The 26,751-nt window shown below is 44.2% G+C and overlaps 1 protein-coding gene across 3 annotated transcripts in view; it reads left to right on the top strand.

The window, feature by feature from the left end:
* ZFYVE27 (zinc finger FYVE-type containing 27) overlaps positions 1-26,751 on the top strand; it is a 54,674-nt gene that overhangs the window by 478 nt on the left and 27,445 nt on the right. For all 3 annotated transcript variants that reach the window (XR_013636577.1, XM_078855512.1, XM_078855511.1), the window contains exons 2-7: positions 13,531-13,601; positions 14,964-15,150; positions 16,814-16,909; positions 17,281-17,393; positions 20,015-20,190; positions 24,176-24,283. Coding sequence is in view for 2 of the 3 variants with exons in the window: in XM_078855512.1 (XP_078711638.1) it covers positions 13,531-13,601; positions 14,964-15,150; positions 16,814-16,909; positions 17,281-17,393; positions 20,015-20,190; positions 24,176-24,283 (751 nt within the window). In the remaining variant the exon portion in view is untranslated. The remainder of the gene's footprint in view (positions 1-13,530; positions 13,602-14,963; positions 15,151-16,813; positions 16,910-17,280; positions 17,394-20,014; positions 20,191-24,175; positions 24,284-26,751) is intronic.

The following is a 26,751-nucleotide window of genomic DNA, read 5'->3' as shown; positions in this document are numbered from 1 at the left end:
TGTGTGTGTGTGGGGGACTGTGTGGTGTGTGTGTGTGGGGGGCTGTGTGGTGTGTGAGGGGCTGTGTGTTGTGTGTGTGTGTGGGGGGCTGTGTGTTGTGTGTGTGTGGGGGCTGTGTGGTGTGTGTGGGGGCTGTGTGGTGTGTGTGGGGGCTGTGTGGTGTGTGTGGGGGCTGTGTGGTGTGTGTGGGGGCTGTGTGGTGTGTGTGTGTGGGGGCTGTGTGGTGTGTGTGTGTGGGGGCTGTGTTGTGTGTGTGGGGGCTGTGTGGTGTGTGTGTGGGGGGGGCTGTGTTGTGTGTGGGGGGCTGTGTGTTGTGTGTGTGTGTGGGGGGCTGTGTGTTGTGTGTGTGGGGCTGTGTTGTGTGTGTGTGGGGGGCTGTGTGTTGTGTGTGTGTGGGGGGCTGTGTGTTGTGTGTGTGTGGGGGGCTGTGTGTTGTGTGTGTGTGTGGGGGGCTGTGTGTTGTGTGTGTGTGTGGGGGGCTGTGTGTTGTGTGTGTGTGGGGGGGGCTGTGTGTTGTGTGTGTGTGTGGGGGGCTGTGTGTTGTGTGTGTGTGTGGGGGGCTGTGTGTTGTGTGTGTGTGTGGGGGGCTGTGTGTTGTGTGTGTGTGGGGGGGGGCTGTGTGTTGTGTGTGTGTGTGTGGGGGGCTGTGTGTGGGGGGCTGTGTGGTGTGTGTGTGTGGGGTGGCTGTGTGTTGTGTGTGTGTGTGGGGTGGCTGTGTGTTGTGTGTGGGGGGGCTGTGTGTTGTGTGTGTGGGGGGCTGTGTGGTGTGTGGTGTGTGGGGGGCTGTGTGTGTGTGTGGGGGGGGCTATGTGTGTGTGTGTGGGGGGGGGGCTGTTTGGTGTGTGGGGGGGGGGCTGTTTGGTGTGTGGGGGGGGGCTGTGGTGTGTGGGGGGGGCTGTGTGGTGTGTGTGTGTGTGGGGGGCTGTGTGTGGTGTGTGTGTGTGGGGGGCTGTGTGTGGTGTGTGTGTGTGGGGGGCTGTGTGGTGTGTGTGTGTGTGGGGGGTTGTGTGTGGTGTGTGGGGGGCTGTGTGTGGTGTGTGGGGGGCTGTGTTGTGTGTGTTTGGGGGGCTGTGTTGTGTGTGTGTGTGTGGGGGCTGTGTGGTGTGTGTGTGGGGGGCTGTGTGTTGTGTGTGTGTGGGGGGCTGTGTGGTGTGTGTGTGTGTGGGGGGTTGTGTGTGGTGTGTGGGGGGCTGTGTGTGGTGTGTGGGGGGCTGTGTTGTGTGTGTGTGGGGGGCTGTGTTGTGTGTGTGTGTGTGTGTGGGGGCTGTGTGGTGTGTGGGGGGCGGGCTGTGGTGTGTGGGGGGGGGCTGTGTGTTGTGTGTGTGTGTGGGGGGCTGTGTGGTGTGTGTGTGGGGGGGGGGGGGCTGTGTGGTGTGTGTGTGGGGGGGGGGCTGTGTGGTGTGTGTGTGTGGGGGGCTGTGTGGTGTGTGTGGGGAGGGGGCTGTGTGTTGTGTGTGTGTGGGGGGCTGTGTGGGGTGTGTGTGGGGGGCTGTGTGGTGTGTGTGGGGGGGGGCTGTGTGTGTGTGTGTGGGGGCTGTGTGTTGTGTGTGTGTGGGGGGCTGTGTGTGTGTGGGGGGGGGGGCTGTGTGTGTGGGGGGCTGTGTGGTGTGTGTGTGGGGGGGGCTGTGTGGTGTGTGTGTGTGTGGGGGGCTGTGTGGTGTGTGTGTGTGTGGGGGGCTGTGTGGGGTGTGTGTGTGTGGGGGGCTGTGTGGGGTGTGTGTGTGTGGGGGGCTGTGTGGAGTGTGTGTGTGTGGGGGGCTGTGTGGTGTGTGTGTGTGGGAGGCTGTGTGGTGTGTGTGTGTGGGGGGCTGTGTGGTGTGTGTGTGTGTGGGGGGCTGTGTGGTGTGTGTGTGTGGGGGGCTGTGTGGTGTGTGTGTGTGGGGGGCTGTGTGGTGTGTGTGTGTGGGGGGCTGTGTGGTGTGTGTGTGGGGGGCTGTGTGTTGTGTGTGTGTGTGGAGCTGTGTGGTGTGTGTGGGGGGCTGTGTGTTGGGGGGACTGTGTGGTGTGTGTGTGTGGGGCTGTGTGTGGGGGGGACTGTGTGGTGTGTGTGTGTGGGGGGCTGTGTGTGTGTGTGGGGGGCTGTGTGTGTGTGTGGGGGGCTGTGTGTGTGTGTGGGGGGCTGTGTGTGTGTGTGTGGGGGGCTGTGTGGTGTGTGTGTGGGGGGGGCTGTGTGGTGTGTGTGTGGGGGGGGCTGTGTGGTGTGTGTGTGGGGGGGGCTGTGTGTTGTGTGTGTGGGGGGGGGCTGTGTGGTGTGTTTGTGGGGGGGGGGGGCTGTGTGGTGTGTGTGTGGGGGGCTGTGTGGTGTGTGTGGGGAGGGGGCTGTGTGTTGTGTGTGTGGGGGGCTGTGTGTGTGTGGGGCGGGGCTGTGTGGTGTGGTGGGCTGTGTGGTGTGTGTGTATGGGGGGGGCTGTGTGGTGTGGGGGGCTGTGTGGTGTGTGTGTGTAGGGGGGCTGTGTGGTGTGGGGGGCTGTGTGGTGTGTGTGTGTGTGTGGGGCTGTGGTGTGTGTGTAGGGGCTGGCGTGGTGCTGGCCACCCACCCCCCCTCGTGTGCCGTGCCTGCCTTGATAGGTTCTCGCTAACAGCACTTGCCCCAACAGCCTGTTTCAAAGGCTATACGCAGGGAGGTCTTTGTCTTTTAGCGGGCTGTGTGGTTTGTGGTGGTGGTGGGGAGCAAACCTTTAAGACCTGGGTCTGTTCCGTGACCTGTCAGCGAGCCTCAAAGTACACCTAGCCTGGTACAAGCGTTGAGTTGACGTCGTGGTCACTTAGAAGTGAATGGCGGCTTTTGTGGTGGGGGTGCGCTATGTATATGTGGGGGGCTGCGTGTGTGTTGTCTGTGTGGGTGCTGGGGGATTGGGGGATGCGGTTGTGTGTGGGGGGCTCTGTATGTCATGCTGTGGTGGTGGATGGGGGGGGGCAGTGTGTGCTTGGCTGTGTGTGTGTGGGGGGAGGGGGCTCTGTCGTACTGTGGTGGTGGGGGGCAGTGTGTGCTTGGCTGTATGTATGTATGTAGGGAGGTGGGCTCTGTATGTCGTACTGTGGTGGTGGTGGGGTGGGGTAGCGCTCTGCTACGAATCTGGTAAACTGGGTTTGATTCCTGGCCATAGACATCAGTGGTGGGGAGTAGTATCCTAACTTGTCCTTGGCATCTTATAGATCAGCCCACCCTTAAATGAGTGCCTGTTGAGGTGCGTCAGCATCCGCACTGGAGAGACAAAGATAGCCTGCATTGATGCGGACCACACTCTCTCCTCATGTGCAAATTGGCAGTTAAAAGGTGCTCACTAACAATTTACCCCATATAGTCTGGAAGACTGGATTGAATCTATTTTTAAATCCTTTATATTAAGTTCGCTTGCTTGCTTGCATGCTTGCTTGCTTGCTTCCGTGCTTGCTTGCTTACGACCGTGCAAATCTTTCGGTCGTTTTTTAACCCACTTCCCGTGATCCAATCGAGCTGACATTTTCCACACAGACTCGTTGTGCGAGACAATTAATGTTCGTGAAAAAAAAATTCCCAAAATTTTACACTTTTTAGGCAAATTTTTTTTATTTTACATATATTCAAATAGAACTCATTCATGGCTTTGGCTGAACGTCACAGTGTAAGAGCCCAGAGCATAACCCCTCCACAGGCCGTGGCGGAGTAGCGCAGTTGGTAGCGCCCTCGCTTCCCATGCCAAAGGTCGCGGGATCGATCCCCGCGTCCTCCACAGGCGAATATATTTTTAAATCCTTTATATTAAGTTCGCTTGCTTGCTTAGGACCGTGCAAATCTTTCGCTCGTTTTTTAACCCACTTCCCGTGATCCAATCGAGCTGACATTTTCCACACAGACTCGTTGTGTGACAATTAATTTTCGTGAAAAAAAATTCCAAAATGTTACACTTTAGGGAAAATAAATTAAATATTTAATTACCAATTGCTTAATGGTGGCAGACAATCATCTGACCCATAGGTGGCAGCCATCTCAAGCCAGAGGACGAGAGGACTCTAGCCGCCACGCATATAAAGGATTTACAGTGAAAAACTTTGTTTTTACGTGTTTACTTGTTATTTTTTTGGCTTCATCGTGCACCTTGGTAGCAAATGCAAATGTTCCTGCATCTTCCCGTCACTCCAGTCAGTGAACCCATATTACCTGCATTGTGATGTGCCAGAGAGCCTTTGCCATTCCACAAGATCTCAAAGTGCACCTAGCACAAGCGCGGTTTTGAGGTCACCGCCACTTGTTGCTGTGCACCTAGCCTGGCACAAGTGCCGTAGTGATTTCACTTTCGCCGAGTGGTAAACGGCATTGCTATTTGACATTAAACTCGATCGAAAGTGGTGGCGGAATGTTTGGCGCACCGCATTATGATCCTGGTAACATGGGTTCGATTACTAGCCATGAATATCAGTGTTAATTATATTTACCTGGCATGGGTAAATCATAGACATGCCATGCTGACCTTAATGAATGCTTCCTAACAGCACTTGCACACAACCTTTCAGACAATTAAATGTGAGTTTACAAACATGAAACCGTAAAGAACACAGTACAGGAATGACAGTACGTAAATATACAGGTAATATTTTCAAGAATAAGTGGTTGTGTGGCAATGTCATTCTCCAGAGACCAAATATGATAATTAACTTGCAAATACAGAAATGTGTGGAAAAGATTGTCCGCGCAAGACTAAGGTTAACCAAGCCAAACCCTTGCCGATGGAAATCAAGAGCCCCCATGGCTTCTCGCCCAGTTAAGGGTATTATTTGCTGTAATCTGCAGAGCAGCAGTGAGCAAGGTCATTCGTGAAATTAATAATAGAAAAACAAATTCCTCTATACATTTTCTGTCAACATACTGAAATGACACGAGTTAAATTTGGATTGCCACATTCTGATTCTATATGCACACTCCCTTAAGAATCTGGATGTTGTAGTATAGAGCCAGCAATGTCCCTAACACAAAGCATGATGAAATGTTTTTGCAGTAGCCTTTACTTTATTAATATTTTAGAACCGTTTTTTCAGCAATTTAGCTTCTTCATCAAGTCACGCTGGGATAAATAGGAATGCCACTTCCCCTTAAAAATGTGCTTATTTTTTTAAAATCCCCTTCATAATACAGTAACGTTCTACTAAGAATGTGTTGCAATGTGTTGCATTTAATCAATATACATGTTGCTTTTCGGTTATACTGCATATTATTGTGGATTTAAAAAAAAAATAAGTCATTGCCAGTTCTCTTGTAAATGCATGCAATAAAAAAAATCAAACAAAATTTTGTAAGCAAATAATATTGAATAATTTTACTTCAGTAATTGTGTGTGGAGCCATGGTGCAGTGGTTTGCACACTGCTCCATCAACCCAGCGATCAGAGTTTGATTCGCAGCCACAGCGAACAACATAATAGGTGAATTCTATCTGAACCAGTCCTGGCCCCCTCGCCACTGACCAACGTGGTGAAGTATGGTCAAACAACCTCGACCATCACGGGGAGGTCTTCAACCAGCAATGCATTGACAAATAGATCTAAATTATTTCCTTCAGTTGTACATTGATCACTGTGCCAGTACTAATAAAAGTAAATCGTTAAAATGGCACAAGAACAGGATTCCAGCCATCTACTTTTAAGAGTCGATGGCTGTCTGCGAGGCAAATATGAATGCGCCCAGAGTATACGGTGTCCCTTCCTGTTTCCTGTTGCCATGTTTCTTTTGGGAGTAACTTGGCGACTGGTTTCCACTTCATCGGGAGAGGTTGGACATGTGTGATGAAAACCATATAAATGTGTAGGATTGTTACTTTTCGTTTGATAGCAGCCTTACAGGCTTCTTGTTGTACATGCTTCGCGTTCCATGAGGTTTTATGCGAATGCAGGTTTTTTGCCTTGAATGCTTTCTTTTGTTACATTTTTTGTAACTTCCTCCCCTTCGAAGATGTTTGTCATTTCGAAATGCCTCGTCTGACCAGTGGAGATTTTTCAGGAAGTGATTTGGGGCTTCAAATATAATACAGTACCGTACTTAAAAAGAAGATTTATTGAGTGTGTTATGTAATTAATAATATTCTAGAAGGGCTATAAAGTTGTAGTCGAATCTTTTCTTACAACTAGAAATATCTGAAACACCACACAATTAAACGTTTATTCAAATTTGTAAAAAATAATTGGCAGCTCCTTGTAAAGGCGCTGCTGGATGAGGCACCGCCTTTTGCCAGTGCAGACTCTGAATGAGGTTTATTTGACCATACTTCACTACGATGGTCATGGTTGGATGGTGAAAGGGGTGGACAGATGTCTAATACAGTAATCCCTCGCCACTTCGCGGTTCAAGTTTCGCGGCCTCAGTGCATCGCGGATTTTTCGAACTGATTTAAAGGCCTCATTATACCTGTGCAGTAACACCATCATCATCGTCATTCATCATCACATTCATCGAACTGCACAGGTCTGTCATCGTCGTCATTGTCATCGTCATTGTCATCGTCGTCGTCGTCATTACTGGAGTCAAGTCTCAAGATACTACTGTCATTGATGAGTGTAGAACACCATAATACGTATCGTATGAGAGAGAGAGAGAGTGAATGTATAATATTAAGGTTTTATAATTAAATAGATTTAAGTAAAATATATATATAAAGTATAAATATACATATTTTAAACATTCTGGTACCCACACACACATATACGGAAATTCCTAGGGGGCCAATCCTACTTCGCGGATTTTCACCTGTCGCGAGGGGTTCCGGTCCCCATTAACCGCGATAAACGAGGGATCACTGTACTGTTTCACATCACTTTCCATTGATGTTAGCCGTGGTTGGGAATTTAACACAGGCTGCAGGGTTATTAGCACAGTGCCACTAACCGCTGCCCCACCTCTCCACCATTTGAATCTTAGGTGACAAAAGTTATGGACTGGAAGTTGACCGGATTTACTCGTTAGGCAGGGTCAGCCTAAAGTTCTAAGTGGGTTCACGTTTCTTACTAAACATTTACAACTATGCTACTGTATCCCCATCATCAATGAACCAAGTAACTCACTTGCCGTGGAGTGACACCCAAAGCCGGACGGAAAGAGGAATCCCACTTCCGGTTAAACACACATATATTTCTCTTCTTGGTTCTTTCGGTAAATTCACGTAGAAGGGAAGTAATAAAATAATAAAAAAACTAAACATAATAAAATATCATGACGTTTCGGCCACAACGCAAGCAGCCGTCCTCAGGTGAAGACCAGGTCTGTTGGGGAGACAGCGTCACATATATTTACTCACCTTTAGGTTGCTTCTTGTATTTTACCTGATTTGTTGTGGTGCATTGGAGAAGTTTCATTCCAGCTGCATTAACATAATCAACAGGAAAAGGATTTACAATTTCAAGGGTTACCTTTTGGAGAAGATGTTTCCTTCAGATTGGCTTCTTGTGACCCAAATTCTGTCGTGGCAGTGAAGATTAATGCCGCACTGCAGTAGACTGCATCGCACCCTGGCGAAAGTGGAAAAAGCCAATAAATGCAATGTACACACTGTGTACAGTACAACATGATTGTGGTCAACATTTCGTTTAAAATGAGTCTCCTTCCCAAGCCACGAGTCTTGCGAAGGTCTTTTGCTCCGAACGTAAATCAACTTAGGCGTTACAATTCAATGGTTTAGCTGCACAGTGTGGAGCAAATACACTGGCGGAAAACGTGACTCAATGCTCAACTTGGGGTATTCGGTGTTTGTTAACAGCTGTTTAACACAGGCATGATGCATTTTTGCATGCGTTGCTTTAGAAAAATATTTTTCTTGTCATATTTTTTTAACTTGGTGCATTTTGGTATGCACCTACGCAAACAAGTGTGTGAAGTAATCCATCGAGACTTGTGCACAGCTAATACGCTTTACGTGAATCTCTCCGTTATTTTGTACACTTTTGTGGTTGCAGTGTGTACACACATATTTTTGTCTTGTAGCTTGAGATTTTGAATGGTCATCAGTTCCAATGTGTATGTTCTTTAGCATACGTTTGCAGTTCATATGAAAGTATTGAGTTTGCCGCAGCATATGACGGCAGTGACATTCACATGATTGTGTGCCGACTGGTTTCAGTGAATGCTCTGCTGCTGTGTTAATAGCTTCTTCTGTTTAGGTTTTTTTTTCCTTCTGAAGCCATCCAATGAGAATAATTGTTTCTTGTTCAATGGAATGTTGTGAACTTTACCCACATTGTCCACAGGAGTCTGACGGGGGTGTATTTACTCATCGGATTTTTGTGAAATCTGTGTTCAGGAAAGTTAATTTCCCTGAGCACAGTGCGCACACAGACACACCTACATGCCTACCTGTGCCTTACCTATTGATCCTACCTCGTGTGAACCCAGCAATGTCTGCGCTGGTTTATCAGGATGAAGTTCAGTTTGGTTCAGTGTTTTATTTCGTTTGTCTTTTGTCACTGCAACAGTTAGTCGGCCGTGTTTTTGTCCTTTACATGTGAAGTGTGCTGAAGCAGTCAACACCAACATTGTGTCTCACCTTCTCTTCCGCTGTCCGCTGCTGTCAACCTCTCATGAGTTCTCATGTTGCAGCGTACCCATTTCCACTTGAATTATTTTGCTTTAACAGAAGCATCACAGGTGATCCCTTTTGTCCCTTATATCTTTGTTCCTTAATCTCCTTTATTGATTTGCTCCTAACAAACCGCTTTCCATTGATCTTTGTCGGAGATCAATGAGCTCAAGATAAATATGAGCAAACAAAAGTCATGTAACATCAATCAAGGTGTCTGTTGGAGGGAAGTGACTGGAAAACACATAGTTTGTGTACCTATGGAATTTATTTAAGGCGGTCAGTGAAGACAATTGTGAAATGAAGAGGTGTGCAAAAGCAGGCTAGAGTGACTTTATAGACTTAATAATGGAAAGACTTTATCTTGGATATCAACACACCCATATGCCTAAAGAAGTATATTTTTCAATAGGTGAGTATTACCTGTTATGTATTTATGTTGAACTTCTTTCGCATCGTACGTAGCCGACCGTGCTAATCGGAGGTGTTGGATCCCCTCCGAAAATTGTGTTGACATTTGTTGGTCCCATTCTCCAGGGGAAATCGGTAGAGCCCCATCCCACCAAGCCCAACGCTGACATATGGATCAGAAACATGGACATTGGCTAAGGAAACGGAACAAGTGTTCAAAAGTGCCCTAGTAAGCATGAAAACTAGCATCATTGGAATTACAGGGAGGGTTGAGCATAGTATCGTGGGAATCCGCGAACAAAAGCAGATTGGAGACATAACGAGTGAACGCGTCACTAGAATAGTGACGGCCGCTGGTCGAGATGGCGATGGAGTGACAGCCCAAGGATAGAGATGAATTGCTGCAGCGTGAGACCGTGAGGAACGGCCACATGTTGAGGTTTTTAACCACAAGTGGATTGAGCCTGGCTAATGGTGAGGATGATCCAGTATTCTATAGAGTGTTACACATTGAATGGATTTAGTTGCAAAGTAATGCGTGATAAATTTAGACGTTTTTGTTTTGTCTTTTCCCAATTAATACAACCGATTTTATTTCGATTTAAAGCTTTCGTGACTGCAGGCATTCATCTTCTTGGTTCTTTTGGTAAAGTCACGTAGAATGGAAATAATACAATAATACAAATTAAACATTAAATAATTCTCACCAGAGAATTATTTTATTACGTTTTACTTTTATTATTTTATTATTTCCATTCTACGTGACTTTACGGAAAGAACCAAGAAGATGAATACAACCGATGTTTTGCATCGTGTCATCAAATGAAGTTTCAATTGTTAATTCCCACGGAGCAATAAATCAGCCTGTGTTTAGAGATCCCTTAAAGTGACCCCCTGTCTATACTCGATTTTCTGGTTTTTAACATGTGCACTGGTGTCGAAAATGTGTCCAAAAGCAAGGAAATGTATTTATTTTTTATTCTCAGAACAAGTTTTGGCAGATTTTATTGCCGGATTACATTTTTGTGGAGTACTCGGTGACCCGACAGACGATCAACTCGCTCAACTTGAGAACATGTTCTTTGGTTCTTTCGGTAAAGTCACGTAGATAGAAAAGTAATAATACAAAATAAAGTGAAACCTGAATTTAAACCTCTTGAAATTGTAAATGTAGTAGTAGATTTACTCTCTTAATACACCGGTGTGCTGTACCAGTAAAGAATTGGCATTTTTGTTCGTGACAAACCTTACTAATTAGCTGTTTCGGGTGGTGGCGGGTTCAACGACACTTTTATATTTACGCGATCTAACCCAAAAACCTATATTATGGAAACAAATAAAAATCGTATGGCATTTTCCTTCTGATATTTTTTCTCTCTATCATTTGTGTCAATTAGGGCACGTGTGTGTTTGTACTAATGTGCAGTGACAAACTATGAATTGAAATGCATAAACAACAATTATTCTTGGCCCATTTAAAATCATGTCCTTTGTTGTTATTGCGTGACGCAAATGTCTGGCTTAACAGCTCAATGGTACATCTGTATATCGTTAAGCCACTAATGGTGTCACCATTACAGAATACAACTGCTTATACTGCAGAGGTCGCAAACGGGTTTTGATTCCTTACCCGTACCCGTACCCGGCCGCACTAGGGTCGCAAACGGGTACCCATACCCTACCCGATATCCGGCTACCCGTACCCGGCCGGGTATCGGGTAGGGTACGGGTACGGGTACCCGATTGCGACCTCTGGGATGAAGCCATGTTGCAGGCGCGGGTGGGTTGATTCTAGGAACTTGAATTGTGAGAAGAGACAAGACGTTGGGAAATGAGTGATAAATGGTTACTCACCAGTGACTCACGGCTTACTCGTACCCGGCCGCACCAGGGTCGCAAACGGGTACCCGTACCCGGCCGGGTATGGGTAGCCGGGTATCGGGTAGGGTATGGGTATCGGGTACCCGATTGCGACCTCTGTTATACTGTGCTATACTTTGAGGTGGCACTTGTAGTTAACAACACAGGCAACAGCCTAGTTGCTCAAGTTTCCCACGGTATATTCATAATTAATTTACAATGTCAGTCTGACCTTATGGTCTCCCGTAAAACCCATATAGGCCACACCTAGCGTGCATAAACACTGAACATTATCGAGTGCAAGTTTAAACCTGTCACTTGGTTTTTGTTTGGGCATGTTTGAGAGTCAATCGGAGTGGGTGGAAAAACCTGTTGCGATACATAGCCACGCTTAGGTACGCACCTTTCACGTGTGAATCTCTGTTATGTTTCACAGAATGTCATGGTAACACCCAATTTGCAGGTAGTTGTCTTGCGGCAGTTTATGCTGTGGTAATGTTTCCCGGCTAGATTCGTCTGATATATGAAAGTAGGAAATCCTATCCTGTGGAGATGTCTCTCCTGGCTAGATTCATCCGAAATATGAAAGTAGGAAATTCTAGCCTTTGGAGATGTCCTCTCCCGGCTAGATTAATCTGAAATCTGAAAGTAGGAAATGCTAGCCTGTGTAGATGTCTTTCCTGGCTAGGTACGTCCGAAATCCGAAAGTAGTAAAACCCCGGACTGTGGATTTGTCTCTCCCGGCTAAATCCGTCCAAAATCTGAAATCCAAAGCGTTCGTAAAGCTGTGCACTGTAAATGCCTTCACTAGAGTTGGACCGGTGTGGGGCAGTTTGTGATAATCCTTGGGTGGCCATCCGTCACGTGATTATGACGAGCCGCTGGTGCGTCCGAGTCGTTCAGGAATCCAAATTATCCGCGGCCCCAATTAGTTGGGATTTTCGCCTTTGTACTGTTGAGCTTTTTCTGAAGCAGAATTCAGAAAGGTTGATTTTGTTAAATCGGCAGGGGGGGGGGGGATTGCATTTGTATTGCTTCTATGAACATTTGTCAACGTGTGTAATTTGAAAACGCAACTGCTTATTAGTGCCGGCAGCCACCAATGGCTTTAGGTGGTGTTACGTGGCCTCATGCTTAACCACACTTGTGCATTGAAAAGTACATATTGGTGTTAGTTGTGCATGTAATGAATTGGACACACTCTGTGATTAAATGAATTGTCACAATTTGGGGTAAAAATTTAATACAAGAACTGATTGTTTTCTTGTATTTGTATTGTCCCATTGGTTTAATTAGCCCGAATTAGCATATCCATGATGTGAGGGCGTGTTATTGACTTCTCTTATTATCTGTGCTTGTCGCAAAAAGCTAAATCCTCCTATTCACTTAATGATGATGGGATGGATGTTCTTCATGATTTCTCTTATGTGCAAAAACATGCACATAATAGGAATATGCCGAAGATATCCATTTTAGTGGTGTGCGGAAGAGTGTAGTGTGCTGCATCTGTTGCATGTGGTGCCATGAGGACTGAAGATATGGTGGAAGTGGCAAAATCATCATCATCACAAGTCATCAAATTCATTATCATCTTATCCGCGGATAAATGCGGGAAAATGTGAGCAATCGAGCCGTGGATAACACTGGTCAACAACAAAAAAACATTTTTTTTCTGGCCTGGACTTTTGCAGCTGTTTTAGACTAATTTCAGGGTGCTGATTCCACATTTGATCTCAGATTTGCTCTATCACATCTCATTTTTATGCTATCGGCATACCCCATTTTCATTGATTTTACCCGAAATTAACTCTGTCACTTATGATTGCAAGTTGTTGCGAGTCAGTGACTGCTTTAGTGTTAAAATCTGGTGCTGTATTTTTAGGATAGTGTGTTTATAATATAATTTTATGTAGATATCCACATTTATTTAATATTTTTCTTCTGCAGTTTTTATTGAAAATGCAATATTTGATATCTCAAAAACCTGATGTGATAGACAAAAACTGATGCCAGATTTGGAATCAGCACCCCAAAATTACCTTAAAACCGCTGGAATACCTTATGCCAGAAAAAGTGTGTTGACCAGTGTAATAGAGTATTTTGCTGGTCATCCTGGACCAGTGGATAATAGGTTTGTGGATACATGGAGCATTCCCGTAATTGGTAATCTCCATAAGCCGTGATTTCCTGAGAGAAGGCCTCCCCCAGCTATCCGCATGGCTTGTACTCCCACAATGCAGCAAACCATCTCGTGCCTGCTTTTTACATTCTTTTTTAAACTGTCATTTGTCTACTCGTAAAGTTGTTGATTCTTAAGCGCTTGATTCAATGCATGCATTGTAATAAAATGTTTCGATGTATTCAATACATTTTTACATGGATAGTGTCAGTGATGAGAAGGAAACTCACACTATTTGGATACGTGTAGGATGGCCAACAACAGGAACATTCCAAGTGTTCTTTGGAAAAATGGAAGGAACCGGAAAGAAAGGAAGATCTAACAGAGAATCGCTTGTTGAAGACTCTAAAGAGATCGGTGCCAGAAACATGTGACACTACTTGAGCATATTGGCACTACAAGACGGAGGAAAGTGGAAACAAATGACGAAATCTGCAGTGGACACCAATGGGCTATCTGCCCCATAGATCGTGATGATGACGGTGATGAGTGTCAGTGTGCCGTGTGCAGCTGTTTACAAATGTTACGTTTGTGCTTGCAGGTGGAGAACTCCAGTGGTGTCGGTCTTCTGTTGTTTGGTGTTGAACTTGTTCATACTTGCACTATCTCATGGTAAGTGCCTTTTACTTGAATCGATAATTCTCTGCATAGAAAGAAAGCCTTAAAGTGGCCCGAGACTTAAGTTAGTGCCATCTGGGAACACTCGTTTTGATTACTCATTCAATGATGGTTATGATTATCGAAGTTGTCATGCCTGGCTGTTCTCGTGTTAAAATAGCAGTGGATCCCAATCCGATGCTCCGCAGGGCCTTGGGAAGTTGTCTGCAGAACTATTGTGGATTAAAATAGAAAATCACCAAACACCATAAATTTAACTGCATTGCAGTCTGTGCAAATGCTTTGACAGTGAGAACCAAAGATAAATAAAATATCATAAACGCATACTGTACAGTGATGTTTTAATGATAGTGTAATTACCTCTATCGGAATTAACCTTTTAACCATATTTATAACTACCAGTGGCATAGTGGTTGGCTGAATTTTTTTGATAAACCTGGTTATCTAAGTTCGATTCCTGACCCTGGCTATTATTATTAGTGGTGAGTGCAATTTGAACTGATTCTGGGTACCCCTCTTCACCAACCCACACAGACAGGCGTGGTGAGGTATGGTCAAACAACCCCCATGTACCAACATCCCGTGGGGAGGCCTTCAACAATTATTGACAAGGGGCAGCTTTACTTAATTATTTCATAAATATAAAAAAAAATCTCGTTTGATAAATGTGGACGGACTGTAGCAAAAGCCATTGTTGCGACACTGTCTTCTGTGCTTTCAAGTTTATGCGCCCTGCCTTCATCCCACACTGACCAGCACGGCGAAGTATGGCCAAATATCCCCCACGACCTTGTTGGCGACGGGAGGAAGCTCTCGTCCATCAGTGGGTTGACAAAAGGCAGTGCTCTTACGTCAAAGTAAACGTGAGGTTAGGACAAACCTGGGTCCAATTATGATTAGTAAGTTATAATGCATAACAATATTTTAAATCGCAACTTAATAGTAATTTCGGTCAGCATTAGTGTGACGTACATGCACTTTCTTTGCGTATTGTCGTTTATCTAAAGACAAAGACCCCCGTATAGCTTTAACGGACTGTTGGGGCGAGTGCTGTTAGTGAGCACCTATGAAGGCCGGCACGGCACACGAGGGGGTGGGTGGCCAAGGCGACGCCCGGCCGCCTTTGTCTCCCCAGTGGCAATGTTTACACATCGCATCAGGTACTCATTTGAGGCTGAGTCGACCTAGTGAAGCCCAGGACCAGTTCAGATAACCGTCACTGGTGGTGGCCGTGAGCGGGATTTGAAGTAGCGTCACCAGGTTTCGTAGCGCAACGCGCTAACCGCTCCACCGCCGGGTGTTTGAGATGTCATTTATCCACGCGCACACACGCACACACGCACACTTGTGCGGCAGGCGCCTGGCTGGCCCTGGCGACCCTGCTGCTGACGGTGCCGGCGACGTTGGGTTATGCGCAGGAGCGCTGCCGGCCACGCCTCCCCGAGGAGCAGCTCATGGTGCAGAGGAGGCACTCGGTGTGGAAGGAGGACCTCAGCCGCATCACACTGAGTCGGCACGAAGCCCTCGCGGAAACGAAACATTTGTGAGTAATGGCACCATCAACAGAGGGGGGCGGGGGGGGTGACGTGGCCCGCGGCCTGCCGGAAGCGTGGCAGCTCCTCGTTGTTACAGAGGTTCGCCATTCGAAGTCGGCAGGTTGCCCTGGTTATTACTGCGAGTGTATTGATTGGGGAAAAAAATGCATGCCCTTTGTGCGTCGCAGTTGCATGCCTAAGATGCCCTGATGTCATTTGACATCAGGGCATCTTGTATGTTGGCGTCATGGTCCAAATATAAAAAATAACCTCCAATTTTCCATCAAACAGATATAGTTGCATATATCCGTCTGTTTTGTACATGCTCTACCGATGTTCATATTACATTGCTGTTTCGTATCACGTTTATTTTTGCTACAATTATATTCTCTATCAAACATCGCACCAAAAAGCCTCAACATGTCAATAACACTTCATTAAAAATAAATAGTGTACCATCACCAAATAATTTCTTCCTGACTATCCTGGTTTTAATAAAACAATTTTAGCATACAAAGCTACCACAGTAACCGAGCTATCCATACATGCTTGTAATCTAGAGATAATCTGATTCAGGAAAATCATTGATTGCATTTGCCTGCCTTGGTGGAACCAATAAAAGCCGTATTTGGGTCAATCGCTCAAGGACATGGAACAAACATATCGGACATCACCCTGAAAAATACGCGGTACAGCCTGGTCCCTCTCAGAACAACCTCTCTCCCTTGTTGCTCTGCTCTTCGTCAGAGTTTGCCCCCCCCCACACTTTATGGAAGATGAATCAAATACTCTGTGTGAATTAGAATTATGGTAGATTATCTGCCTGCCACGTGTCTGGCAGATGGACAGTTGTACCTTATGGTTCGTTTCAATGTTATGCAAGACTGTAATAGAGAGGATCATCTGTTTTTAGAAACATTCATTTACAATGAACATTTGCGAACATGGGATTCTTCAAGTATTAGCCAAGGAATAGTTTGGACACACTTGAAACAAACTCTCTATTTGATACAGATATATTGGCTTCCTCCTCCGTGCCCCCCCCCCCCAAATAGCTAAACAATTTATAAGGAACTTACGATTGTTCTAAACCTCAGAGAGCTCTTGTAATAGAACAACAAGAACCTATATATATTTGTTCTGTCATGCGATTCTGTCTCGTGAAATATGAGAACTGTGGCATCAAGTGACCTGCCACTCCTGGAAGCGTGCCACCAAGTGAAAATGCTATCGTCTATAATTAATCTGTGGCCTGAGAATGGCTGTTGAAGATGATTAGATACAATTGGAGTTGGATGTTTTGTGTAATCTCGGTCAATAATGGTCACTTAAGAGAAATATCGCCATTAGTTCAGCTGCTAAACTTTATTGGGCTGTAAGTAATGTAATTGTTATTGCATTGTTCACAGCTATTTAATAGTATGTATATATTGTCGTCTTAGTGTACCAATGACATTAGCATTTACTGCCTATTACATCTGGATTTACCGTAGCTTTAAATTAGGTGCAATTTTTGTCATATATGCTGTGACATTTTTACAACCGATGAAAACTTTGGTACATGTCAGTAAATAATCTGACGTGTACTTTTTAAAAGTGCTGTTTTTTACTATGCTTATAAAAAATATAACTAGTTTTATTACTATGTCTGCTCTCCTTTTTGTCATGCAGTTTAATTCAACTTCAACATATGCTCACGAGAGCGTGTGATTTGTGCGAGATATTCTATGGCATTATCAGCTGGGAGAGTCAGGCGCTCTCGGTGAGGTGAGTGTACCACTGCATTACATACATACAAGTGTCAGTCCAGGCAATTCTAGTTATCCTCCTGTCTGCCTCGGCTTTTGCCAAGCGCCGATTACCATTGAGGGCCTTCATAAACGCATGAATGATTGGAGCGGACGATTTACAACTTGAATGATAAACATTGGCATTCAGACACTGTTAAGTTGCCTTAGTCTGGAGGGTATGAGGACCAGATTGTCCTTTAAAGGCCTTGGTTTACAATAAAAGCATGAATGTGTATTTTTGTAAAAGATAGTTACAAATATATCATAGCACTTGCATAAAGAAGTAAAAATGCATGTGTGTAATAGGAAATGCTCTAAAATATGAATTGTTTTGTTCTCTTTTAATAGATTTTATGGATGTCTATTGGCTGCACTTTATACATTTTACTTCCTGCCCCTGCACTGGATGATACTGTTGGTTGTGAATATAACGTTTTTCTGGAATCAAGACTTCCTCATAGGTGAGCGATGCAATACGCGCGTGTCTTGGTTTCTCTATGAAGTAGAGAATTTGTTTGTTTCGTGAGATATGCAGATGCAACTGGAACTTCTAGGTTGCAATGGAAATCAACAGCGGTCACGACGTTTTTGTGACTGCGGTGCTTAAAGGTGTTGTCCTAAGCAAAGGTCGAGGCATTCCCTAAACCTCTGACACTGCCCGTTGGATAAATAACACCAGCTAGCATACACGAGCTGATTCATACACGACATAATGCCAATTTTAAATGATCTGATTTCATTTACTTTGGGAGCGCTTAACAATGTTAGGTGTCTGATATCAGAAAAATACGAGCGTCTTCGATAAACTAAAGCAAATCTAATACTGTGGTTATTTTGGTAAAGTCATTTAGAAATAAAATAAATAATGGGATACACGACGTTTCGATTGCAACACAAGCAACCGTCATCAGGTGTGAAAGAATGCAAGCTTGGAGAGAGACAGAGAGACACAAACAGTGAGAGAGAGACACTGTGTGTCTCAGTGTCTATGTGTGTGTGTCTCTCTGTATGTGTCTCTCTCTCCGAGCTTGCATTCTTTCACACCTGATGACGGTTGCTTGTGCAATCGAAACGTCGTGTATTCCATTATTTATTTTCTTTTCTTTCTACATGACTTTACCGAAAGAACCAAAGAGTAATTCCTGCAGTCACGAAAGCTTAAAATCAAATCTAATACTCTTTATTTCTGCAATCATCATGTAATTCTGACATCGGGCACACTTAATGCCTTTAAATCATTTGCTGGAAACAGTTTTTTTGGTTTGTGTGCCCAGCTTTGTGCAAGCGTCATGGTGTTTTCAACACAAACGTTGTGATGGCGAGATGTTAACTACCTCGCCTGGTATACAGGAGGTCGTGGGTCCCATCCCTACCCTGACACCTGTATATTTAGAGTTTGTATCTTGCCGTGGTCGCGTGGATTTTTCTTCGGGTCCTCTGGTTTTTCCTTCTTATGTTTAGAATCAACGTACGTTTTGAGTATTTGGGTACTCTATATTCCACACGATAAGCCACTTCGTTGAGCTATAATTTATGGCCAAGGTTACTCCTGAAAAAAGGGTTATAGAACTCAGTGGACCTCACCTGGTAAAATAAAAATAATTTATGGTTTTCACAGACAAAACAAAAAAACTTTTCCAAGTTCAGTTTTATAGCCACCCTATTGGTGTGCACACAAGGCTGTAGCCTTTCTGCAGTTACCACATTCCTCCAGTAGATGGTGCCATTGTGCTTTGGGAAGTGACATGAACAATTAAGAACACGAAACAAAGCTATAAACTAATTTTTATTTTACCAGGTAAGGCCCACTGAGCTATATAGCTCTTTTTCAGAAGCGACCTGGCCACAAATGATAGCTCAACGAAGTGGCTCATCATGTGGAAATGTAAAGCCGCAAAATACTCTAAACGCACGTTGATTCTAAAATGTGGAGGGAAAAACCAGAGGACCCGGAGCCACGTAACCACGGGGAGAACATGCAAACTGCAACTATACAGGCTGATACACAAGATAATACTAATATTAGAAGATGTTTGCTACTTAAGCTTAACATTTCAGTTGTCATTATTTCATCATAAATGTTAGAGTAAGTAAAACTATTATAAATGTTAGACGACTTATGGTAATTTTCCATTAGCTTTTTGTTCAATTTGCCAAAAGGTGGCAGTGTGGATTGTGGGCCTGGATTTTGCTCGATATGCACCACATTCTTTCATATCAGTTTAATCTGTTTATTTTATGTGTTCACATTCCATTTCTTAAATCCCCTCCCAGAGAGGGCATTTAGCTTCTGGTCCATCTGCTGTGGCACTTGAAAGTGGTCAGAACATTGAAGGCAGTGAGCTGCCACTATCATGACCAAGTTAATTACCAACTTTTAAGTGATTCATCTGGAAAACAAGCGATGCCAAAACAAGCAAGTCTTGTAAAATAACTTGCATGTTGAGCCAAACAGAGCTACCCATTGTAATACGCTGTCAGTGCTTGAAATTTGTAAGCACGTGTACAAGCACACGCATTGTCCAATGCCAATTCGCACAGAAATACATGTTGCTAATCAACTGCTGGGCAAGGGCCTTACTCACATTGTGCGGCCCGTGAGAGTTATTTGATCATACTTCACCGCGCTCGTCAGGATGGGTTGGCAAAGGAGGGGCAGCATAGATGTTGGAGCATAGAAGTACCGTGCAACAGGTGGTCTCACATCCAAGCACTATGCAGGCTCAAGCCCACTTGTTTTTAATACGGTACAACAATGGATTTGGCTATGGTGCATTCTGCTGGCCGCAATGCCTTCTCGAAGGCTAAGCAGCGTTGAGCCTGGATTAGTGTTTGTACGGGTGAGCACTATATATAACAGGTTTTATACGCCTATTGAGTTTTATGTGGTGGACAACAGATGGCATCACAGCAAAATCCATTGTTGTATATTATACTTCTATGTCTATGCACCCTGCCTTCACCAGCCCGCGATTACCAACACTGTGAAGGTATGGTCAAATAGTGCGGTACATGTACACATTTGCATGCATGCATAGATCTAATATGTCCACTCATAAATAACTGCGACTGCTGCATGCAGTGATGTCAGAGTGGTGGCGCAACCGGAAGCAGCAGCGGCGGCAGCAGCAGCAGCAGGTTCAGCAGCAGCAGCAGGAAGAGGAGCTGGGGCCCCCGCTGTCTCCCGTGGAGGTCACCGTCACGGAGCCCAACGAGGCAGAGGAAGAGGCCGTTGCCCCCGATAGCTACGGCAGTGAGGTGCGCCGCCAACGCCAGGCACAGGCAGCGTCCCCAGCAGCGTCCCTAGCAGCCTGTGGCTTCCTACGGCCCACGGCCTTGGGACGTTAATCCCATCGCGTTGCTTACTATGGCCACATTCCATCTCTGGGAATTAGAGTTATCGGTTTGATTGTCATGCGATGAACATGATGCACGTACAACAAGAGTGGGCGGGAAATTGCTGCCCTCTCTACCTTTGTGGATCAGAGTTCACTTGAATGAATCTCAGAGGTAACTTTGTTGTCCCCGCTCCTGTGGGCCGTTCTCGAACAAGAAGGGCTACACCGCCCTGCGAGAGATGGCAATGGATTTGTTTTGTCTCTCGACACGACACCGAAAGTACAATTGGGATAAAATTGTGGTTAAAATGTCCAATCACACGGTGCTGTCAGATGTCTCAACTTTGCGCGTTTGTGATGGGCTGGACTCGTAAGAGTGCGGAATAGCAAATTTTCTTACTTACTTTGGCCTCTTTTCCGCTGACTTTGACCTTGGTTGTCTGTGGAGACCACCATGAGATGCTGATTTTTGCTGCAGCGCCGATTGTTTGTTACCGGGGACGGGGATTGCTCTGGTGTTGGCGGCGGCGGCAATCGTGACATTGGTTTAACGATTTTCACGTTGATGTCAGCTTTATTAATATAATTGCTAAAGATGACGAGTGATTGGCTACATTGTGGGACCTCCTTTGCCAGTACCAAAATATGAGAATAGGTTTTCCCCTTTTTTTCTGGCAACAAACAGGTGTGTTAAAATGTTAGAATACCAAACTGAAATCTTTATACAAGGAATCATGTCTGCATTAACCACAAAACTTGTGGTCAAAATGCAAAAAAAAACACACTCTGATAATATTTGCATCGTCTTTGAAACTGATTGGTCCACACCAAAAGGAGTCCTCTGGTCTAACACCGTTTTGTGACTCGGCTCAAAAGAAAGCTGTCTCTGGTGTGGACCAATCAGTTTCAAGGACAATGCATATATTATCAGAGTGTGTTTTTTGTTTGCTTTCTGACTACAAGTATTGTGGTTAATGCAGAAATGATTCCTCGTAAAAAGGTTTCAGTTTGGTGTTCTAACATCTTAATACAACTGTTCTCATGACGAGTGATGCGGATTGATGGCTGTTCAAGGTTGTTATAGGGGTTTGGCCACGTTGTGGGGGGTAGTTGATTGCAGTAAAGGTGAAGTCGTTGGTTTTTTTTTTATGTGTCCCCACGTTCAGTGTGTGGTCCGGATGAATCAGAAATAATAATAACCAGGAGAGTGGTAGTATTTGTATATATATATGAAACAAATGAGAACGAATTCTGGCAGATGATTTAATTATGAATAAAAAAAACAGACACGCGCTCACAACTTTGGTGGTCGAGGGCACATTTTTACAGCGTTTGCTGGCCACTTCTTCTTGGCAAAACAGCCATTCAAAACCAATTAGGGGTTAATGTGGAATGCCCCGTAATTAAGGGCGCTGGTAAGCAAATACACGAACTGTTCAACTGATGTCATTGACGCTGAAGCGTACGCGTTCATTCATGAGATGAAACTGTTGAGAGATATTGATTTGAAACACTCTGTGTGGCTTTACGCTGTGGTAATTTGATCGCTCGTGATCGAACCCGGTTAGAGCACATGGTTACACGTGTTTTCGTGCATTTTTACATATTCCTAAAATTATACTGAATATATTCGGAGTAAAAGTAAAATGAAGGCGAACACTGTTCATATGAATCGTCACTGTTAAAATGTACATAGTTAATTTGCAAGAAGGCGGACTTTGCATACTCTTGCAATAACAACATTGATCATTGTTGGCAATGTTTTCAATTATTGACAATGTAATATACGTGTATTATCAACTGAGCGCAACCATTAAAATAAGCAGAAGTCTGGGTACATCATCATTTGTGACCTATCCACTGCTAGATGAAGGCATCACAAAGTCCATCCCCATTTCTCAGTCTCGCAATAAAAAAATCCATGTAGCTCCTGAACACGCACTAATCGCATGGCTCCATTTCTGCAGTGGTTGACAATGATTGAGGATGGAAGAAAAGACAATTTAGAGGCCAACCAACCACATGAGCAAAACAGATTTAGGAGAGGGTTTTTCTACCTTCACACACCTGTATCTATAAGATTATGCAAAAGATTAATGGATTTGAAGTACCATTAGTTGTCGTTTTTAACACGGTAGATCACTGTTCTTCATTGCAAGACCCACGGGGTCACTGGCCATTAGTGCGGCCCCCGACAATACACAAATGTGAAAACACCACATCGTCGTGCTGTCAAACCCAATGGTTTCAAATGCGGGATGGTCCTCACACTGATGTCTTATTGGCAAAAGTGGCCCCCTACTGAAAATTAGTGAAAAACACTGCGGTAGGTGCATTTCTGAAAAGTGCTGCGTTCAGCAAAAACAACATTAAGCGCAAACGATTTCCTCAAATAATTTAACGATTAAGTTTGACAAGATACGATGTACTCGCAGATTGCGGTACACATAACTGAGAGTACGCTGCCACGTTACTGTATCATTGTAGTATCCTGCTCGGTCTTGCAGCTCAAGAAAATAGTTGTCGACCACTTGGAAACTGCGTTATAATGGTGCTGAGGCTTTGTACACTATGAAAATGCATTTTCCTCAATTGAAATTGATGCAGTCATCCAAAACCTTCACTACCAAGGCATAATTAAGAAATATTTACAAATTCTAAAAAGCATATACAAGAATGAAGTTACAAAACGGCATAGCAGCGGGGTACTCGGACAAGGTGACGCGCTTTTGCCAAAGTTATTCACAGTGATTTTTTTAGAAGATTTTTTTTATCGGATTGGGAGAATGACTTCAACATGAACATGGAAACAACACTAACCATCTCGAAACTGCTGAAAAACATACCCATTATAACAATGTACGTATGTCGAACTTCTTTCGCACCGTACGTAGTCATCGTTACTCAGACTATCGTTTATTTATTGTCCGTATGTTAATAACACTTAGAAACTCTTAATGACCAGAGTTGGATTTAGTTGGAAAATGTTGCCATGCCCAGGTTAGCCTGCAAGGTATGTTACTGTGCAGATTTCTGAGCACATGTTGAACATGATATTTGTTTTTGTAAGGAAGCAGAGCCAATATTTGTACACGTTATAAGCTTTTATTCATCTGGACATTATCCACGTAAGAAACCCAGGGGGCTTTAGGCTGACGCGGACCAATGCTGCTCTCGTTGGGACCAAATCCAGGTGTTGTACTGCATCGGAAAGTACTCTTTGGCTATGCTTGAAAAGAGCTAATTTCCTACAAACGTCTGGAGCATGAAAGGGCTCTATATTCATGAAAATCCCACAGTTTTACTTACATAATCAACTTTCTCAGATAATATCTGCAGTTAATTTAACTTTTATGACCATGCTGTCTTGTTCAGACAGTAGAGAGAGCCCTTGTAAAATCCAAAAGGTTAATGTTGCAGAATGGAGAGGTTTTGGAAAGGGCCTTTCTTTTTAACAGTCTACTCCTGGCAAATTCCTGTTTGCATGTTGGTCATATGATCAGTCAAAAGCATAGTGGGATAGTTTACACTTAAGTGATGGGAGTCATTTCCTTTGACTGCTGAATGTGTAATTTTGCAATCTAAACGCTTCCAGTAATGCCACCACTGTAACTTAAGGGTATAAACATCTTCATTGTTAAGTTGGTACTCGTGTTGTAATTTATTTTCCTTCAATGTGTGTGTTCTTATCGAGTATATCCTCTAGGTATGTTGGAGTAGGTTGCCCGACTTCTTCGTTACAATTTTAACATTTGCATAAAATTCTCATAATTCATGATTATTTATGCAGAGTGTGGTTGTATATGTAGCCATAATAACTGTATACTATGAGCGGAGTGTTTATTTAAAACTATCAAATATTAATGCTCTGAAACTTCGCTCTTTTCTTTTTTGTTTCATTGAAGGGTCTGATGGAGGATCCCGTAAAATATTTTTCCCATGAGTCTTTGCAGCCAAGCACAGACGACAGCGAAGAACAGTCACTGGAGGATGAGTTTAAGGATGCTATCGAGGTAAGACCTGTAATGTTAATCACTTGTAGCCTGAATTATACTCGCGTTACCTTACAGTCTTATATTCAGACGTTACTACTGTACTTGCTTATACTACACTGTACAAATTGCCTTCGTATGCCTTTTATAACTTGGTTCAAGACGACGATTCAAAATGTGACCCTTAAGCATAGCAAGAATGTCATGCACAGTGCATTTCACTATATACAACTGTTTCACTAAGCTTAAAAGGAAACGGGCATTTTTATATTTATATATTGTTCACATCGTTGGACGGTGACTGGCGGTATTGTGTGCCGCATTTGCGTAATAAGCTCCCCGGTACGTGTGTTGAAGACTGATATGAGTTGAACAGCACTGGGACGTGGTACCCGCACAGCAGAGGTCGCAAACGGGTTTTGATTCCTTACCCGTACCCGTACCCGGCTGCACCAGGGTCGCAAATGGGTAACCGTACACGTACCCGGCCGGGTATGGGTATTCGTTCCCTACTCGTACCCTACCCGAAATGAGTGACAAACGGCTACTCACCAGTGACTCACGGCCTACCCGTACCCGTACCCGGCTGCACCAGGGTCGCAAACGGCTACCCGTACCCGGCCGGGTACGGGTAGCCGGGTATCGGGTAGGGTACGGGTATCGGGTACCCGGTTGCGACCTCTGCCGCACAGCCACAACGCTGCGCTTACTGGGTCCGTTGGCCCTGAAGTCACCGGCAGGCACTCTCCTCCACATGCGTGGAAGCACTCGCGTTCCTTAATTCGCACTTGACCACTTAATGCAATGCGCTCCTTCACACAAGCATAAACGGACCCCAGTTATGGGTTAGCTCGGTGAACAGAAAACCTCCGTTGCCTGCAGAAATTGTTAATGTTTGTTTTTAAGCGTATTAGAAGTTCTCTAGATTTTCATTGCACTGGTCATCTGCCAGCTGCTTGCCATGGGTGCTTCAGTAAGAAAATGTCACCCTCTGGAAATTATAAAATGTGTGGCACACATTCGATACTGGTTACTTAAAGGACAATTTGCACTGCCCCCTCAGATGAAAATGCTGCATGGGATATATAACTGAAAACTGATGCTTTTACGATTATTTATAATGCAGACGAATTCTCCCGTCCCGTAATAATAATATGAGGTTTATTTTTGCATGAGCGTCGGTATAAAAAAAGTAAAGCAATGGGACAATTAAATTGAGCAGACTCTGTATACGTTACTTGAAATGTAATCGCTCTTAATGTATTGTGAGATAGTGTTATTTGTACTCATAAGTGGGACGAAAATGTCAAACTATGGTAGTCTTGATTTTTTTGCAGTGTCTTGTTTTCAAATTGTTTTGACCACTGCTCATGTATATATGCATAACAAAAACCGCAGCTTTAAAGGGAACGTTTTGGAGAATTAATTCTGAATCGGTTTTTGCATCATTGTTCAAGTACGCTTAGTAAAATAAAAAGGAGGAAACATGAAATTGAGCAGAAACCCTTTTGGCATGACCAAAACACTTCCAAATTCCACTGTTGCCTTGAAGCAACAGATGGATCGTGTTTATCAGAATAGATTAAAAACAATTGGCCAATAAACTGTCACCGTAGAAATGAGTAAAGGTTTGTAATTAGAGTGAGAAAATTTACTTTCTGAAGTTACACTTGTCCCATGTAATGCCTGTTACCCACAATTCCAGGGGTAGGTTCCTCTTATACTGTGTAATAGTAGTGTACTGCAATTTTGTTGCATAGTTTTTTGCTGTGAAGGAACTTAATATTCAGTTCCTTCACAAACTGTAGAAGATGCCCGGACGTGGAGCGAAACGTTAGATATGTTGCTGAATAACACGCGGTACAATCTGAAAAGCACATCAGGGAGTGAGTAGGGTTGTGTGCAGCATTGCTTCTGCTCTCTGGGTTCGGGAAACGAGTCTTGTTTTCTTTTTTAACTAAACATTTGCTCCATTCTGTTTTGATCAGTGTGAACATTTCAATTTGGGAACGCGGTACACGCCCCCTTTGTTTTTCACAATATCGTTATAAAACTGCGCTTGGCTCCAGATAGATTAATTAAAATATCGTTTCGTTTTTGGCAGTGAGCAGTGGCCTCGGGTTGCAGTGTGCAACAATGAGGCTGGGGACTTTCATTTTGCGCACTCATTTGCATGATCAGCCGATGAGAAATAGTGCAAAAGAATTTGGCACTTTTCTTTGGTTGGCTGAGCATGCTGGAATGTTTCATTTTTCCAAGTGAAAAAAAAAATATTTGCACCAGTGCAGAAATGTCCATCTTGCATATTTTAAAACATTAGCGTTTGCTTCGGTATGTAAGCCTTAAGTCTGTGCCACCTAATAATAGGAGTGGATAGTCGGTCACACGAGGTTTTTCTGAATCATGTGGTTGTCCTAATCTGCTAAAACTTTCTCTGCTCAATCGCCCGCCTTTGGACTGCAGACTCTTTTTATTAAAAGCATAAATGT

This window comes from Lampetra fluviatilis, chromosome 4 (assembly GCF_964198595.1).
Source record: "Lampetra fluviatilis chromosome 4, kcLamFluv1.1, whole genome shotgun sequence".
In the NCBI taxonomy this organism is placed as follows: domain Eukaryota; kingdom Metazoa; phylum Chordata; class Hyperoartia; order Petromyzontiformes; family Petromyzontidae; genus Lampetra; species Lampetra fluviatilis.
This window is presented reverse-complemented; position numbering and strand designations above follow the sequence as displayed.